The sequence below is a fragment of the Rhea americana genome, unplaced genomic scaffold (assembly GCF_003343005.1).
Source record: "Rhea americana isolate MKP2758 unplaced genomic scaffold, rheAme1 scaffold_241, whole genome shotgun sequence".
In the NCBI taxonomy this organism is placed as follows: Eukaryota; Metazoa; Chordata; class Aves; order Rheiformes; family Rheidae; genus Rhea; species Rhea americana.
In genome coordinates, this window is record NW_028186359.1 from 680,057 (window position 1) to 699,151 (window position 19,095).

Here is a 19,095-nt window from a genome sequence, read left to right on the forward strand (position 1 = left end):
GCTTAGGCTTCTTAAAATGTGGAAATCCATAAAAATAGCCCAGGCTTGTTGATAAAGCTAATTCTGGGCATATTAAAAGTTCTGGATTCTCACATATGTTTTGATAGCCACGTGAAGTTTACCCTTCACACTAAGGGCTAAGGGGATTTTACGTCTTTCAACTTTACTGATTTTCTTTTTTTTCATGAATGAGAGATGTAAGTTGTGACCTTGAGGGCTTCTTTGAAAGCTGTTAAATGACTGCAGTTTCTGAATCCTGGATGGAGGAAGCTTACTGTATCCCTTACTTATTATCTTAAGTCGTTCCTTAGTCAATCAGCAGATATAGATTTTCATTCTGAAGCTATTCAGTTCCTTAATGGAAGCCGGCCTCATAAGGAAGAGAGGATATTCTAATTAATACAGATAAAATATTCCTTAATTCTGATTCTCTGAGGGTTGTCTTTCTGTACAGTTGCAGCTTCTAGTACCCTCTCTTTTGCCAAGCTTCCAGCCAAAGGATCAGTTAGCAGGTGCAAGGAGTGGAGTGGTCATTCCAGCTTTTGGCAGAATAAAACATGAAAATACGCAGTATGTGGTATCTCAGTCTATTTGCATTGTTTTGTAATCTATCTTGACTCAAGACTGAGAATAAATTCGTGAAATTATTCTTTAACGTGTATCTGCACGTTAAATGAAGGACTGTAAAACAGATAGTCACCTATGCATCTCATTGTAAATATAGCTTATTTATTACTATGGCCAAGAGGAAACACGCATATTTAAGTAAAGATGTCAGTGTTGCTGTCCACTGTATTTTTGTGTTGACTGGGCTTTAATCCAAGTAAAATACTTGCATTCATTGAGAAGTCAAGAGGGAAGTCCTGTGGAAAGATACTACCAACATTTTTTGAGTTGCCCAACTACTAGTAGGTAATTTTCTCAACTTTCTTTCCAGTTGAATGTAAGCCATTGGGGCCATTTCTCACTGTGGAATCATTCTGGTGATTAATAGATATGTTGTGTTCATGTAACTTCACTTCTTGGTCCGCAGGGGCCCATAAGGTAACCAACCTAATGCTTTTTAAAGTTGAACATTTTCCAGCATTTGTGTGGGGTTATAAATGAAGCACTGCCTCCATGTATCATCCCAAGAGCTGCTTTCTTTCACTGTCCTCCCCTGACATAACAGTAACAGAAAGAGGATGGGCTTATGCTGAAAGTATAGCTGGCAACAGTCTATGTAATGAAAATCTTCTTGCCTTTCCAGAAGTGCCAGTAATTCTTGAGAAAGGAGGAGCGCTCTGTATGATTTTCTAGCAGGATTCTGCATACTTTGTAGGAACATTCCTTTACCACTTCAGAGCAAGAGCTCACTACCTGATCTGTGCCATAATAATATCGTTTCGGTCCACATGCAATTAAGTTATGTATACACAACAAGTCAGTTGTGACTGGGGAAAAATAAGCATTGATTGTTGCCATTTTCTGGAAACAAGCTCTAAAGTAACTTTGTAGTCATTGGGATGGTAAAAGTCCTTCTGCAGAAAAGTATAATAGACTTACCAAATTTTCATACAAAGTAGTCAGTGAAAGTCAGAGACCTTGAAAATCAAGGCTTACTTGTATACCTGTTGCTAATAAGAGTATTTGTAGAATAGGAAAATTATGGTTTCTTTGATTCATGCTGGCAGGAGTGGAGTTTTGATTTTTTTTTTCCTAATGTTACTTACACTGTCTCATAACATCATATGACAGATCCACTTCTATCAGAATATCTAGGAAGAGGAGTGCTGCATTTCTTCCTACCAATCTGTTATTGTTCCATAAGTACAATCTCTAAAAAGACAGGAAGGAAGGATAGAGGGAAATGCTATCCCAGACACTAAATCTATTGTTTGTGAGGCAGTTAGGTGGCTAAATTCTTGTGTGAATTTGCCCTATCTTACCATTCATTTTAATTAAAGTAATGAAGTATCTAAATGTAYTTGTGGGTCAGGACCTTTACTGCGTACATCTCTGGAGATATCACAGAAACATGATTTGCAATGTTGTTACTGAGGTAGAGCTTTCTAATGTTGGCTGACTAAATGAAGTGGAAGTTTAGTTCCCAAATGCTGTTGGGTAGTTGATGTCATTTAGACATCCAAATCCTTTATCTGTCAACTATAGTATTTTTGTATACCTTTTTTGTGTGAGGAATTATTAAGTTTGGAGAAGTGGCTGCCCCAGATTCAGCCTGTAGTTCTTGCCCCTTTGTGCAAGTAGGAGGGTTTCAACTCAGTGTATTGTAACAGATACAGTGGGTCCTAGCAAAGGTCTACAGTGACCAGTATCATACACTCAAGGCAGAGTGTAAGAGCAGGACAAGTGTGCAACAATGTCTTCAGAACACTCTGCAGCTGTCTGTAGTGCAGAGACTTCTCCACCAAAAGTAATGCCTTTATACTGAACAGCTTTCGAGGGGTAGAACTTTCCATTCACTACTTTGGTACCGTAATAAAGACTGTTAAAGCAGTGGTGTGGCAGTTTATATTAATACATGTTTCTAGGGAACAGGGTCCGCATGAGGCAATGCTAGTTCATTTGGGCAATATCAGACCTAAAATGGAAATGAACACTCTTGCAGTTGTTTACTATGCTGGGTGCCTTTYGTTCTTTGAAACTACAGATAAATGCTGCACAGCTAGCTTTTATGTGTGTATATATGTGGCAACAACTTTCCATCCTGTCAGAAATCCTGGTCATCAAGGATATGTTGATGAGTGCACCCTGGARATGGTCCCCTCTCAGCCTTGGCTGCTGCGTGGAAGTGATTCTYGGTGCAGCTTTGTTGCAGTCTGGTTTCCTTTATTGCATCTCCCTCACCGTTGGCCACACTTGTTTATTTCCCACCTCCCCATCCTGGAATTGTTGTGAGAGTGCCAAGGCTTGTAGATCCATGACTGTGCAAGGCAGGGTTCAGAGGTYATAGTCAAGACCATTAATAACAAGGTGCAAACGGCTGGTTTATATGTAACGTGAAGCTTTTTACTTATTTCATTTTTGCACTTTGGGGGCTCTGTTTGCTTACGGAGCACTTGGTGTCTGGTACCTATTTAGGCTGAGAGCAGGCAATTGGGTTCCTTCAGGCCTTCAGAGGAATGCAGCAAATTGTTCTCTGGTGTTGTAATTCTGCTGGGATAACTGGAGCTTATTTGTCTCCCTGCTTATTAAATGCATACTTGTCCTGAGGTTCTCTTTTTTTGAGAAACATTGGGTGAATCCCAAGGACCACAAATGAGAGGAAGATTCCAGGGGGATGGGGGAGAGTGAAGTGCCTGCACCTTTCTATAAATTGCCTCCAGTGCCAGAGGGCTGAAGAGGTTAAATAAGAGAGCAAATTCCCTCAGAAAAAAAGGAGATGCACATATGGGGTTCTTAGAGCCTTAAATGAATTTTGCCCATTCCCCTCTGCCCAGAGAATGACAGGCTGAGGGGAAATGCACCTCTCAAACTGCTAATGTATGGGGCATGTAGGTAGGCGCCACATGAATTTGTATTGAGATTTTAAACAAAGAGGAGCTGTGGAGGTGGGGAGCAGATGTGCATTGATGCTGTATTCTTGACAGAGGACAATATTGGTAGCAAGATCAGAGAGAGCAAGATGGCATTCATCGTCTGCCAGCCTCTGAGTAGTACCCATCTTTCCATGTTCTGCTGTCAAAAAGAAGCACCAGGCTCCTTGTTTCTCCTTTCAGGGGTTAAGTCTGTATTGCTGCATAGATGGTGTGATGCTAGCTAGCTATTCTGATCTTCCACTCATACGTCAAAAATCTCCTAAACATCAGGCCGCATTGACAGTAGCAACCGTAGTGGTGGTCTGTGCTCGGTTTTGTGGTCTCAATTCACTTAACTTTTAATAAAGGTGGATAGAAAGAAAAGACAGCTTCAGTTGCAAGCTCTTGTCTCTAGTCTCCTAGCTATTGACTCCTTTTGTTGAACCTCATAATTGAGGCATGGTCGGTCTGCCTGCCCTAGCCTGTAGCACTRTGGAAAGAGGGTGATGATCAGGGATGCTGCTAATGTGCTAGGAACTTCCCTTGTCATTTCCAACTTTAATTGGTGTSTCTTGGTTATTGTTAGACCCTTGGATGAGTCTGATTATTGGGGAATGCTATGTAACATACCCACATTTATTGGATAAAGAATACCCACAGAAGCAGTAAGGGTGCTTCTGTGAAGATGCATGCATTTTTCTGATGGGGATCTTCTTGCTTTGGTTATTTTTGGCTGATAACATTTTTCTTTTATTCTGGATACGTTTAATGTTACAATTGCACCTTGACCTCATCAACTCAAACCCTTCTCTTAAGAAGCCTTTTGATTTCCTTTCTATTCTGGCTTATACTATCATCAGTTATGAAACAGTGTGACAGAGTGTGTGACTATTGCATTCTCTTATACTGACTCATAGCTGAGATTTCAGAGCAGTAATCCCCGTGCTGCTAGTTGGAGCAGCACTCCATGACTTGTGTTCAGTAATAATGGATCTGAAAGCTCCCACACAGATCTTGACAGGTTGTGCAAATGTTAGTAGAAATACCCCAATAAATCTGTCCCTGAGATTTGGACCTGATACAGGAAGAGTGTGGTTATTCAGATAACCCACAGGCAACATGCTTCCACTTGAGAAAATGGCTGGAAATTGGCATGTAGTTGAGCAAAGTTTGCATAGCTGTAAATGTGATGGTGGACAGAAAAGGTCTATGATAATGACAAAGAGTTTTTAGGACTGAGATGTAACTGAACAATGTATATACTCTAGATTGCTGTAGGTCACAAAATTAATCTTCCTATTGATACACCCATCCAGAAAAAGTATCTGCTGTCACCCTGGGCTCAGGAACTCTTGCTTGCACGTGGTTTAGTAGACAGAATGCTCTGAGTTTGTATGTATCCTGTGTTTCCTGTGTCTTTTACTACTTCCTCCTGTGTCCTGTCCAGCTTTTTCAGGGAAGGTAAGTTATTCAGAAACTCATTAAGCAGTTAATTTTGCTCCTAGTCTTTGTGTTCAGACATGCTTTGGACTGGAGGATAATTAGAACATGATCTTCCACAAAAGATTGCCCATACACTTCAGGCAAATTGCTTAAGAGGGGCATGTGAGTGGAACTGAGTATTCTCTGACAACTCTCCAGCCTTCATAAATTTTTATAGATGGAAAACATCTGTTTTCTGAAGATGACTGCACTGAAAGAGTTCAGTAGGCCTTATTTGTAAGACAGTATACAACAGCCTGAATTTCATTGAGCCTCCAAGTGGAACATCTTCCTACTCAAACAGTGAAAGGTACTGCTGGTTAACCAATGTATTTCTGGTTCCCATGTACTGTGCTTTTGCTGTTTGCTTGTCAATAAATGAGGAGTGAGCACTGTCTCTAAGCAAGATACCTGTGTGCTTCCAAGTGAAAGAAGTGGAAGCATGGAAAACCCTGAAACTCCACAAGTTATCTAAAGCATATATGACTGTGAAAGGAGGTAACATAATGCTTGCTCTCTTTTTGTCTTTTTGCATCCCTTGGTGGTAAACGTTGGTACACCAGGACTTGGGAGTCACGCATTTAGCTGCATGTGCTGTACAGACTTACATGTGYCTTGACAAAATTCTTTTTTACTATGCCTGTTTACTTCATTCTSTCAAATGGGAAATGGTTTCCTCTTCTCTTCTGCAAAGGATTTCCAATCCTAAATATGCAAGACAGAAAAAAATGTCTCGCTTGGTGTGTCTGATGGACTCAAACTAATCAGGTGTATCCATAGCTGATATTTTGAGTGCTACTGTAATACTGATAACTGSTTTAACTCTTCAAGTTTATTGCTGTAAATTACTGAATTTAGTGATGTCTGTGAAAATTTGTCTTCTCAGCTGTAAAGTGATAAAGGCATCCAACTTTAATATTTTGATGATGATACAGTTTGCAGCCAGGAAGAGGGAAAGGCAATAAACTTAAGACAATCTGTCCTCAGGACTTCTTGCTCCTTTGTTGTGAAATGCTGAATGTCAGCATTCAAATAGAGGAAATATTATAGGACCCTAGCAGGAGCCAATGATTAAGCTGTCATTCGTCAGATGGGTCTACAAATCTGCTAAGAACCAGTATTTCTGTTGGAAGAGAACTCCCAGAAGTATTCTGGAGAGAAAGAAATGTTTATCAACAGCTGACCCTTGGGTGTCAGGGCACTATAGTCCTTCTCAGCCTATTGAGTGTATATTACTCTGGGAAAAAGGGAGGAGAGGCTTGGATTGATTGCAAAGAGAGCAGCTTTTTTTTTTTTTTTTTTTTTTTTTTTTTTTTTTTTTTTTTTTTTTTTTTTTTTTTTNAAGTCTGTCTTAAATTGATGGTAGGTGGAGCAGTAATGAAGATAAATGAGAGGGCTCTTCCCAGTAGATTAGACTGCATGCTGATGAGCACTGTGCTACAGCAGGCTTAAAATGCCTTTGGCCTGGTTCAAACCTCCTCCCTTTCACCTGCCAGCATTCCTCTGACACAGTCTAGAGACAGAACAAATCTTTGTGAAAATTGCCTATCCTTGAAGTTCAGAGGGCTTTGAAGGGCCTGACATGAGGCACAGGAGCCTTCAAGATAAACATAAGCTTGAGTGCAAGTTCTGCATGAACAGTGAGAGAAGAGGAAAGGTGCTGTTGAGCCCTCTTGTGCTTAATCTGTGTAGAATTCAAAAGAGYGATATTTCTGGTTTAATTCTATGAGAAGTAAGAGATGAAGGAGAGATCAGGTCCTCCTTATTTGCTTCACTGAGGCCTACAAAGGTGGGAGCTGTCATTCTTTAAGCAGTAGACTCCAGAGTGTAGCATATGCTTTGCTTCCTGTTCTTAAACCTGATAAGCAGGAAGCAGGTGACTGATATTTTAAAATGACTTGTTTCTAAGTTGGCTGAAATACTTAAATGAAAAATAGGAAACAAAGGAATTTAGGTGTCTTTGTCCAGTAATAATAAGCAGATTTAAGGGCTGCATAGAATCAAGAGTTTCATAAAATGCGTTAGCATTCTGGAAGGCAGAAAACCAGCATGTACACAGGTGTAGTTGCATTACCATAGCTGTTCAGCTTTGCTTCAAGAATTATAGATGTACTGCTCTGTTAGCTGAAGCATGGTGCCAGTCTGCCAAGCCTTGGCAGCACTGCTGTTGAATTTGCACTAAATTGGATTGCTGCTGTGCTTCGTATGTAGTTCTGTTAAAATTTTACCTGTCTGCCCGTCCATGGTTCTGCAGAAGCTAGGCTGAAGGTCCCCTTTCTGCATAAGCAATTTCAGTGGTCTGTCCGGTAAAGAGTCAGGTACTGCAATCTGCCCCAAAGGCAGACTGTTTAAATTCTTTGAGCGCTTCCCGTCAAAACAGTTTTCTTTCACCAGTTAAACCTAATATTTCCTAGGGCCATTGGGTAAAATTCTGTCTCAGTGGTGGCACTTCACTCTAAACGGTGTGATAGCCAGTGGTGGTTTAGAAATAGAATAATCTCCTTTGATTTAATCCCACCCTGCTGTTTTGACTGTTCCTCAAACCTTTGTGCTGGAGCTGGCTCAGTTCCCTCTGTCTATACAGTTTGCTGCCTGACAGTAGAAAGCCTCAAATCTGGGGGGGGGGGGGATTTGACAGCTCTTCCAGAAGCAACTGCAGTATCAAATCAGAACCAAATTTAAAAATATTTACAAGTGAATGTTAATGTTGACTTGTCTTTTCCCATTATTATTGTGAGTTTATGCGTTCTTGAAAACTTGCTTTGAAAATGTCCTGATACGAGCATGAAACTTACTTACTTGCCCTTCAGCATGATGATCATCTGTACGAGGAAAATTCATACCACTCACTTGGTAATTAAGAAAGCATATCTTGCCCTAGGCAAATGGGGCAACCAAGCTCTGGAAGGGAAGTTTAAAAGCATCTGTAACAATTAGGTCTGCTGCTATGGTATTAGATGGCTGTTGACATGAAAGCACTTTATTAAATCAAAATTCAGACTGGTGCAATTGTTAGTCCAGCAGTTTGTTGCTGCAGTCTTAAAGTGTTGTGATGAATTCCTTACAGATAGTAAAGTTCTGGTGTCTGCTATAGGATGTTAAACTCTTTAGGCTTCAGCATATACTCAGAAATTGCAATGATTTAGCTGAATTTCCTTCTGAATCACTTCGTGTACAAATAAGAGTTATACCATTTAAATCTGTGTGGATTGATGCTTTTAAATCACTCTCTATAAAGCATCATTAAGCTAAATAAATCTCTATAATCAGTGCCCAAACTGAGGGGCAGGGGGGAAAGGGGAAGAATTGAGGAAATTTCTAGAGATGAGAAGGGTTAATCCCTATAACACATCCACTTGCAGCTCTTCAGCTTCCTGCCTCTCCTCTCATCAGCTTCGGTTTGGGTTGGTAGTTTTTAAGGCCCTCCCCCCTGCAAATGAGAAAGATATGGAAGTTCATCTAGGATCTCTTGCTTGACTCAGTATTATGTCATTAGATGTCTTGGGATATTCTCGTCCTTATGAAGGATTCCATTGTGGGCTTAGTGTGCTGGACCATAAGACTCTGTGAGAAAAAAATGTGTAATTACTGGGGTGGGGAAGTCTGTGCTTAAGCACTGCAGAACTTGTGGCTTTTTTTCCTGCCTTTTTGCCTACAAGCTGATTCCCAGTCTGGAGGAAGAGATTGAGGGCTTCTCTGCACAATTGATTACATAGTAATTCAAAAAGCAAAGGACATAATTTTCTGATAYAGGTTTATAATGACTTTTGTCTTAAAATAATAGGCAGTATACAGAACATACAAGTGAGTTTTACAGAGAGATGCTGTTGTATCCACTGACTTCAGAACCTGCCAGGTAGCTCACAGATTGCTTTCTCTAGCCTTCTGATTACTGTGAACATGTATGGATAGCTTTTGTCTTTCTGCAGTTATTCAGGTTTCAGTTGAGAGTTTACAATGCCACCTGTCATTTTCACTGGGGGAATGAGGGGAAGCTTCTGTGCAGAAGTTGCTCTTGTTCAGCTGGTGTCAGTAGTGCAGCTGGGGTATAGTATGCCAGGTCTGCTCGAGAGAAACATTGAGATCCTGGAACTTTCTTAAGGATTTGCAACACCCTTCCTATGGCCTTGCAAAAAAGTAAAAGCAAGAGTGCTTTCTACAAGAGTATCTTATTTTGAACTACAGGTTTTTGCTGGTGAAACTTTACTGCAACAAATTCTTGGGCAGATGCAGTATTCCTCAGTTGTTGCGTTCCAGTGATCAGTCCTCTAAGTTCGTATCAGTTGCATGTCCCTTTGCAAAGATAACAATGGGCAAAAGAAGTTTCACAGTTTAAGCAAGGATTGCAGACTCCTCCTAGGTAAGAGATTAGTTTTGCTGAGCAAATAGAAGGGTCTACAGTACCTCCTGGGAAATGTAGTCCTTTCTTTAGTGCTTTGCAGAATTAATTAAATAAAAGCCATGCAGTTGAACTACAACTCCCAGAATGCCATGGCCCACAGGGCACAGGTTTTTTWAAAATTGAAGGGAGGGGGGTTGCAGTTGATTCTTCCCTGTGTTGTTCCCGAATCCTCAGGTTTGGTCTAACCACTCAGCCCGTTTCGGCGCTTTACACGTGTGCACGTCCACAGTGTCCTCGCACTCCTTGCAGCGCACAGCGCAGCACCAGTGGAACTTGCACTCACACTTGGTAATGCGGGTGACGCGAGTGGTGTCGTACCCCCGCCCACAGCACATCACTTCACAGCCGTCTGTCCCGCGGGACATCTTGTTGCATACACGACCTGCAGTCCCCAGGGAGCCTAGAGGAAAGAAGGAAGGAAGGAAGGAAGAGTGAATCAGGCTGTTCTTCCTCATTCTTGTCCAAATGCCTCCTCCAGCCCACCCTGTGTGGTTGTTTGCTGTGGGTAGAACTGGATATTTACCATCTGCAGTGGAGACCTTAGATGTGACTGTTTTATTAGTAAGTGAAATGTAGTTATTTCTGATGCAATAGACCCAAATTTATCATGATCTGGCCTTTCTGAGGTCAGGGAACAGGCTGCTGGGAACAGATTGCAGAGCACATGCATGTGCTTGCTTTGGTTTAGCGGCATGTCTTGCAGTGTGGATAGAAAGCCTGGCCTGCTGGAGCTGCCTTGGTGACCCTCCGAGTGGCTTCTGCCCCCTGTCAGCTCACAAAACTTCTTGCTGGAGTATGCACCCTCTACTGCCATGACTGAAGAAGCAGTGGCAGGTGGGGATGGGCTTTCAGCCTGTCCAGCCTGCGCTCCAGGAAGGCTCCTGAAGGTCAGTTAAGTGTGTGCATGATCAGCTGGCTGGGAGCAGGGGTGGTTACGGCTGCAAAAGCTAGAAGTCACCCCCTGCCACTGCTGGACAGAACATCTTGGCTAATGGCTCAATTAAGCATGGCATCGTGCAAGCGGTTCACCTTCCCTGTGGAGCGCTTTTGTGTCTCGGCCACCCTCCTGCGCGCCTGGAGGTGGGCTGGCTGCCATGGTAACTGACAGCCGTCTGAAGCCTCTCCGACCTGATGGATGGCTCCATCGCTGGGAAAGCCATTGATCTTTACAGAAGCTGAGTAGCAAGGACACTGGCTTCCCCGTGTGTCATCCCAACCTCAGGCTGTGTTCAGAGGAGAAGCCTTCAGCTTGTTATGCTAAATGGGCCCTTTATTTCCTATTTAAGGGAGCTTTGGTCTGCAGAAGAAAGGCTGCTACATTCATTATACGAGGTGTAAGAGATTTGGATCGTTGGCTGTGAAGCCTGAGGGTTTTGGATGAATCCAGTTCTGCTTTGTGCACATGTGTGCACTTTCATGTGCCTTGACAAGGTGCTCTGTGGATACAGTGCTCCAGTGGCTAACAACAACTGAGGGCTCTGGGGGTAACTGGCTACAGCATTGCCTGTGACAACAGCTGTTGCAAGCTGTTTGAGGTTTGATTGGTGTCTTCAGCCAGATGCATGTAAAATGAGGGCATGCAAAAAATCTTATAACAGGTACAAAAAAATCTCTGCCTCTCTAAATCTGTCCCCTTCCTCATCTCACGCTTTTGTTAGTGTGATAATACCTCGAATGGCAGGGAAGGGACGGCTGGAGAGTGAGCACAGAGGGTAGCAGCTTTCTGGTGCTATTGAGGATACTTTCCTGCTTTTGGTATTTGGTATAGCTGTACCAAATCTGCCCCGCACAGGGAACCCTGTCTGCGTGGTGAAGGCATAAATTTGGCATAAGCTCTATTGAAGATATGACAGAAATTCGATGGAACAATCTCTATCAGACTCAGCTTGAGCGCCTGTGAGACTCAAAGCCAATGACTGTGTTAGCCTAAATGCCACAGATTAGAAATGATCCCCAGCTCCTAGAATATCCCGAGGATAAACAGGCTGGTGTAGTGCCGGGTAGCTGCCAGAGAGGCTGTTTCCCTTAAGAGCCTGACAGCCATTGATTTTTTCTGATAGTGTCTTGACTTATGTGTACTTGGGCAATTTAAGGATTTAATTTCAATGAAGTTCAAATTCTGTTACAGCCTCTTTGCAGCCTGGAGCTCAAGCATGCCTTCCTGCCTGAGCAGAGAGCAGGGATTTGCAGTGCTGTGCTAATGTAAAGGCGAGGCGGGCACTCTCGCACACTGAGGACAGTCCTGCATGTCCTCAATCCCATAAAAGCACCTTAGAACTGATGCCCTAACAGGTAACCTCTTTCTTGTTAGAGGTGGTGGGAGTTCTGCCAGGCTGGGCTGTTTGGGAGTTGCAGGCCTGACAGGAGAGGAGGAAGAGCTGCTTTTACACATTTTTTTTTTTTTTTTTACCTGCTGACTTGTCCATCACGCAATAATCAGGTGAGTTCTCAAAGTGACCTTGGGTCAAGCAATGCTAATTTATTGCTTTAAAAAGGTTCCTTGCTTTTAAGCAAATGAAGATTTTAATTACTGCAGAGCACTATAAAGAAAATGCCTATTTTAAATATTCATTTTTTTTTTTTTTTTTACCTGCTGACTTGTCCATCACGCAATAATCAGGTGAGTTCTCAAAATACACCAGGTCTGTTTTTGTGGGCTTCCTAAAGTTCTTGTTGGCCAGAGTGAAGCCAGTACCATCTTGGTTCATTGTCACTTGGATGGCCCCGTTGTATTTCTTCCGTAGATAATCCCCTGTTTTCCGAAAATCTGACATTGCCAGCCAGCAAGTCCTTAGTGTGCAGGAGCCACTGACTCCGTGGCATTTGCACTCCAGCTTCAGGAAACGCTTGACAGCCTGTGAGAAGAGGGATGCTATGAGGCGAGACWGAGACCCTGATGTATCTTGGTCCTTGGAGCAGCTTATCAGCCCTCTTACTTGCACGGGATCATTCTCCCTAATGGGAAGGGCCAGTGTGTGGTTTCTGTGAGCCCTGCCCTTTGAAAAGGCCACTCAGGTGAGACTGGAAAACTATGCAGTTTTGCTCTTCAGTGGGGACCCCCAGAGCAAGTGAGCTCTAGGAATGAATTAAGGCAAAGGTAGAAAGTCTGTCTGATAAAAACAAACTTCCTTCTCCTCTTCCCTTCGAGGTGTGGCGTCCCTTCAAGGTGTGCTGCAGTGATGCATACTAAGGATGCATTTCAGTGGATGCTGATGCTAACATCAGCGAGGACATATATGCTGGGAGTGAGGGTAAGCAGGGGATTTGTGATTCCCATGGGGCCATTTGCTGTCCTGAGCATGCAGAAGAGCACAGAGAAGGCAAGGCAGTGCTCTGAGGGGGGTGTCCCTCTGCAGAGCAGGCAGGTCCTGCCTGCATCAGGACGCTGGCCTCCATGGGCAACCTAAGTCTTGCCCCCTGCCCTTGCTAACGCCAGAGCTCTGCCTGGCTTGTCAGCAGAGCAGGGAGCTGCTCCTGCTACCCACTTCCACTGAAAGGGTCCCCGAGAGCCTGGGTGCGACTGCTGGCTTGGCACAGGCACCAGCAACTTGAAGGCAGGGAGGTACCTTCAGCTCTTTAATAGGCGCTGCCTGCTGGACTCTGCTTCGGGAGGGTTGTGCCCAGCTGCAAAGGACACCCCTTGCAGCAGAAAGGGATGTGGGGAGGAATGTGGGAGCTGTCTGAGTGCCAGTGAACTCACCATCCTCCCACAGCGGTTGTTGTGCAAGTTCATCAGTGCCCGGGCATCTTTCACTTTCTTCTCCTTGGCATCCACAAAGGCTTTGGCAAACCTGATCCCGTAGTTGATGTTGTCACTGCAGCCACCCCAGTCGAACTCCCCACGCTCATCCTTGGATCGGCCCCTCTTGAGAGGGTCGCAGCTGCAGGCTTTCAGGTCCCCTTGGCTGCAGGCTCGGGTGATGGCATAGACCACTCCTGCTGAGGAGATGGCGTAGACAAAGGCGGCCTCCCTGCTGCCTGCCGCAGGGAAAGAGAAAGCGAGGATGGGGAGTGAGTGTGCAGGGGCTTGTTCTGGGCCTGGGGATCCCAGCTCCAAGAAATGACACAAAGGTGCAGTAGCACCTTTGTGCCTGGGAGAGAGACATATGCTGTGTCCTGCACAAAGGCAGAGTCCTGTTGGTCTCTGCTGTGTCCACACTGTCCAGCTTTCTCTTTGCAAGTGAGGGATGGGGATGTGATAGGACGATGCAAGACTGACAGTTTCTTGACCTCAGCATGCAGAAAAGAGCTGGGATGCTGTAGTGCAGGGACTAGAAGACCAAAAGGGCAAGACCAGCCAACAAGTTTCTGCCAGGGCCCTCATCCCAACTAGGATGACGCTGAGTGCAAGCAGTGGAGAAGCTGGAGCACACTCCAAAYCGAGTGGAAGGAGGCAGAGCTGCTCCTAGGAGGAGCGAGGATGGCTGGAGATGGCAGGAGCTGGGGGGTGGGCTTTTGTTTGCAAAGGCAGCCCCGCAGGGCAGGGGCCTGGCTGGGCAGCTGCTGGAAGGCTCTCCATTCAGCACAGTATGCCGCCTGGTATTTTATGGCTCTGGTTTTAATTCACAGCTGTTTCTATAATGTTGTAAAAGAAGCTGAAAATCAAAACCATGTTAGTCTTCATTCTGAGAGCCTTTGAAAGCAACTTCAAAGAGAATAGAGCTCTCTTTGGGCCTAGCAGGATGGGACTGTGGCAAGGAGTTTTCATGACTGCCTGTCCTTTGCCAGGACAGGATGTAGGGTCTTGGTGGAAAGAGGGCACTCACRGGGATGGTGAGGCTCTGACCCAGGCAGGTTGCAGCACTAGGGACTAGTGCTCCTATCTTCCTGCTGCTTAATGTCCTTCCCCTTCCATCTGGCCCTGACAGCTCCTGTCTGGTAGTAGTCTGAGGTCTGGCTAGTGCACCCTGCTGCTTGTCCAGCCCCTCTCTGTGAGCTGCCCCTTCCCCCAGCCAGCTGTGACCAAGCTCGCCAACCCCCTTGTTCCCTTCTGTGGGTGCTCATGTCCTCCATATGAGCTGCTTCTGGTGAATAAAAATGCTGTTTCCAGCCACATTTGATTTAGAGGCCACATGGCTGGATTTGCCATAGCAGTGTGCGTCATAGGGAGCAGCATGTCACCCAGGAGCCCTCTCAGCAACAGGTCACACTGTGGCTTAYGTGTGCTCCCAGGGTCATCTCCTTTGGCAGGGGGCCCTTCCATCCTTGTCCCTCCCTGGGAGCTGCTGGAGCCCACGTTGCTCTTTCTGCTCTGGAACCACCTCTGTCCCTGCACCACCTCACACCTTCCTTCTTCAATTCTTGGACATGTCTCTGCTTTGTAGTATAAAATCTGTCTGGAACATGAGGACTGGACATGCTTTGAGTAGGGGTGAAGGACAGACCCTACATCACCCATCTAGTTTCTGATCACTTCTAGGCACATAGGAGCTTTTGCATCACAGCAACTCCTATGGCTCCGGGGGTAGAAACTATTTTCAGTGATGCCTGAAAACAGCATCATCTTGCAGTTCTGTCAGGGTTTGCAATTTTCTTCTCCCRGAGCCCAAGCTCCAGAGTCTTGCAATTGGCAGACTCAGGTTTCTCTTTCTAAGGAACTTGTGAATTGTTGGTTCCATAGCAGATCTTGAACACGTAATCCCTATAAACTYGAGAACTAGATGGGGAAATACACAATCCATGTTTATCCTTTAACAAACATATCCGGCCTCCTGACTGAGGCCCAAGTCATGGTTTTTGAACTTGTGGGATTTTTGGGCTGCTTCTAGTTTAGCAAGCGTGTTCCTGATCCACAGGGACTGATGCGTGGATGGGCCAGTGCAGTGGGCCTGCTCCCAGCTCTCYGGACACTCCTGCAGTGTGGCTGCCTCGTGCCTTGAGCATCTTGGCAGAGCCGAGTGGCCTCCACTTCACTGCTTTCCGTGCACGGGCTGCACGGTTCCTTCCTCACCTGGCGTCAGGGAGAAGCTCCCTTCTGGGCAAGGCTTGTGCTCTAGCCTTTTGTGTAGGGGTAGATTCYGCCCCATAAGCATGGCCCTTTTTCAAGATGAAGCCCAAAGCAACCACTTGAGCTTTAACTCTGCCTTGCCTCCCTTGCCATGCAAGGGAACAGTGAGTTCCCACGTGAACTGCTGATTCCTGGCCAACCCTGCTCTCCAAATATTTATATATCCCATTACTGTTTACATATAAGCCTGTTCTCCGGAGGTGTCTCCTCCTTCCCCCTTCTCCCTCAGTGCTCCCTCTGCTCCATCTCATCTGGTGCAGCTATTTCAAAAGCACTGGTCTGCTCCCATTACTGTTTGATTAATTTGCAAGGAAAGGCAAAGCTCTCCAAAGGAAGTAATCCAAGCCACTGTGCATGGCAACCCATCGAGAGGAGAGACTCTCTCAGAGCAACGATGAGGGGAAAACAAGGTTCCTGAACCTCCTGCCTTTGTGCAGTGAGACAGGGAGTACCACGGCTGGATACGTGTGACAGCGTTGGGGCGAGGAGGCTCTGGGGCCGTTGCTAGAGCCAGGGAAGGTGGGAGTTAGTCCTGAGAGGGTGAAACACTTCAGTGAGGGGAGGTGCAGCTGGCTTGGTAATGGCTGGACACGAAGCCCATTTGTGAAAGACTTTGAAGAGGGGAATCTAATTGCCGGGAGGCACGCGTCTCTGCCGAGCGTGGGCATTGCYGCGGGCGCGGATTAGCAGCGGCGTCGCCTCCGGGCGCGGGGGCGAGGGGTGTGCAGCTGGGGAGGCATGCCCATGCCGTGCTGGGGCCCGCGCCTAGGGAGCGGCTCAGTCCCCGGGGAGCTTTAACCCCCAGCCGGACAGGAGAGGGGGTGGCTGGAGCCCGAGGGYCGCAGGGCCAGCCCTCTCGCCTCTGCGGGCGCTGCGGTGGTTTGGCTCCGCGCCCGCGGGCGCAGAGTGCTCCCCGGCACGCTGGCTGGGCTGGCCCCGTGCCTGCGCTGGCGGCCGCCGAAACCCAGCACAGCATCTGCTGCAGGGAAAATCCTTATCTGGAGAGCGATGGGCCATGGAAGGGTGCCCAGTGAATCACGGGGCAAGCAGACCATGCCCTTTCCTCCTGCTAGTGGGCAGAGACCCGCTGAATTAATGCGGGGTTTGGCACGTGGCGAGGAGGGCTTCATAACAGGCTGTGCTTTAAGAAGCTGGTGGATGCCAGCTGCAGGGAATGACCTGGGATGGAGACAGACTCGTATTACCAAATCCCCTGCCAGGCAGGTTAATTCCCTGGCACTGGGCATCTTGGTTTGAAGTGAAGTTAAATTGCAAGTGAAGAAGTTAGGGATTCATACTGAGGGCAATTTATATCTACCTGCTTCCAGATTTTTTTCATGTTTCCTTCTTTACTGTGTGCTGCATCCTTTGATACAAGCCTATCTCCAAATGTGCAGTGCGCTGGAGCCCCTTTACAGCCTCTGGACGACCTTGCGCTGGTGCAGGGGCTAGAACAGGACCGAGGAATGGCTCTTCCTCTGTCCCTGCTGGAGCCCCAGGGCTGCGGGAGGGGATGAGGCTGGGGGACAGTGTTTGTTTTGCAGTGGCTGCTCTTGCATGCTGGAGTTGCTGGGTTGCAGGTTTCCCGGGCTGCTGCATCGTTTCTATTTCCACACKCATCAGCTGTCTGGGGTAGCGGTTCTGCGTGACTTGATAGGGTATGGGACGTTCCAGAATTAAATTGCTCCCTTCCTGTCCTCCTGCCTCTTTGGATGGAGAGAAACCTCAAGTTCTCCAGCAAATGTTTCCTTTCCCTGTGGATTCCCTACTCCTGCCTCACCTTCACAGACTAGCTGACTCAGAGATATGAAAGAATTTAAATGTGGAGCTCCTCATAAATCTAGAGGGAGTGACTGGCTAGCTAGCTTTCCCCTGTGGTGTGCTGCACACTGCATTTYATTGGGTCTGATTTCTTATTTTCTGCAATAAAATGTCTTCCTTGCTCTGTGAAGAACATGATTTTATCCACATACCTGGTTGATGCCCAGGTTTCTTTCTGCCACTGTGTCTGGAGCACAGCTAATTAGAATTTTCCTACCAAGATGTGATTTCAAGGAAAAGGGTTGTTTTAGGGGGGAGGAAATGAAAGGAGAACTTTTATCTCCTTTTGTTGTTGTGTAGTTTTTTTCCCCCAAAATGTCTCTGTAAAACAAATGTCATTTGCAACCTGCCATTTGGGGTACTAATTCTAATTTCCTCTTGTGATGCAGGTGTCCCTGAGCTGAGGCTGCAGTTTAGGAACGGGCTGTGCAGAAAAGGGAACCGCGATGGGACCTACTTCGCAGCATGACTCTGCCGAAGACGGTGTGGTCTCTATCCAGAGTGCTGCAGTTCCAGCGGTGGTGCCGGAACTGGTGCTGGCATTCCCGGATCCACTCCTTGGCTCCCTCCCCGACGGACTGCATGATGTCGGGGTACCTCTGGCACAGCTGGCGCTGCTTGTTGACCAGCCCAGGAATGTTGTCGCAGATCACCCTTGCGCCCAGGGCCCCAATGTACCTGCAGCGGAGAGACGGTTGTCCTGGCATGAACACATTGCGCTTGGAGGCTTAAGGTGTGTGTGTTTGGGGGGGGGTCTTGATCCCGGCTCCTGACCGCTGCTGGGCAGTGGAACGTTGTGGTGAAACCTGCCTCTTCCTCTCTGCTTTCCAGCTGTGTCCCGCTGCTCGGCTGCGCGCCGAGACCGCCCCGGTGCTGCGGTGCGGACGGGCGGGATGCGGGGACGGGCGCTGCTGAGCCATCACAACCCCTGCGGGCTGGTCTTTGTGTTTAACAAAACAAGCCCCAGCCGCAGCAGGCCCGGGGGACGAGGGGGAAGCGCTGCTCGGTGCAGACTTGCTGCTACGCGGAGCCGGGGAGCCTGCAGACCAAGYCCCCCTCCAGAGCCACAGCCGGGCACAGCGGGAGAGACGGTTGCTGTAAAATGGGGTAACCTGCACCCTTAAAGCCTGTTGCACGCTCTTCTCTCGCCCTCCCTCYACCTGTCGGAGAATGTTTACGATAATGCCCCGAAGACTAATAGCCAGGAGGGCTGGCGATGTCTCCCGTCCTGCCCGTATCCYGTCTCCTCCGGCGTTGCCTCCTCACGCTGGGGAGAAGGTGGGGAGCTAGGGCAGAAAGCAACACACAAGCAGTTGTCTGGTGCGGGCTGTCTGAGCCTGGAGGGCAGCTTTGCACCGGGACCGGGCCGGGGCGAGGGGAGGGATCCCGAGTGCTTCCTTAGGAACCCTGCAGACTTCTCCGCTGTCTTTAAAGCAACGCAGACAATGGAGACAAGCGTGGAATTTTCCATCTCCATTCAAAACCCTGCCTATGTCTCCTGTTTACCCCAGCCAGAAAGCAGGATTCTTTGTGCTGGAGAATGATTTTTGCCACATACCATGGCGTTGTGATTCTGGCTGGAAGAGAAGAGGTTTGGGTGGGATTCAAATTTTTCAAACCCCCAGACTGGAAATAAGACCCTCTCTTTAATAATAATAAAAAGCAATAAACTTGGGCAATATTTCATTGTCTCTCTCTGGCTATGATCTATCATTTCTATCAGTCCCAGAGATAGCTTGCAGACCCAGGAAARCCCTGTGAACACAGAAAGCAATGGACTCTTTTTCTCTTTTTTAAAATATTTTGTTTAAACACTGGCAGAAGCACAAGGTCATCTCAGGCTGGAGTTGAGGATAATAAACCCG

At 46.7% G+C, this 19,095-nt stretch overlaps 1 protein-coding gene across 1 annotated transcript; it reads right to left on the minus strand.

Annotated features, from left to right (window-relative positions):
* Positions 1-8,740: 8,740 nt before the first annotated feature.
* On the minus strand, positions 8,741-17,903 carry WNT2B (Wnt family member 2B). Its single transcript, XM_085306572.1, has 4 exons — positions 17,688-17,903; positions 13,103-13,380; positions 11,993-12,257; positions 8,741-9,802 (listed from the first exon to the last, which is right to left on the minus strand). Exons 1-4 carry the CDS (start codon positions 17,812-17,814, stop codon positions 9,573-9,575), a joined length of 900 nt encoding a protein of 299 aa, XP_085162698.1. The 5' UTR covers positions 17,815-17,903; the 3' UTR covers positions 8,741-9,572.
* Positions 17,904-19,095: the final 1,192 nt, after the last annotated feature.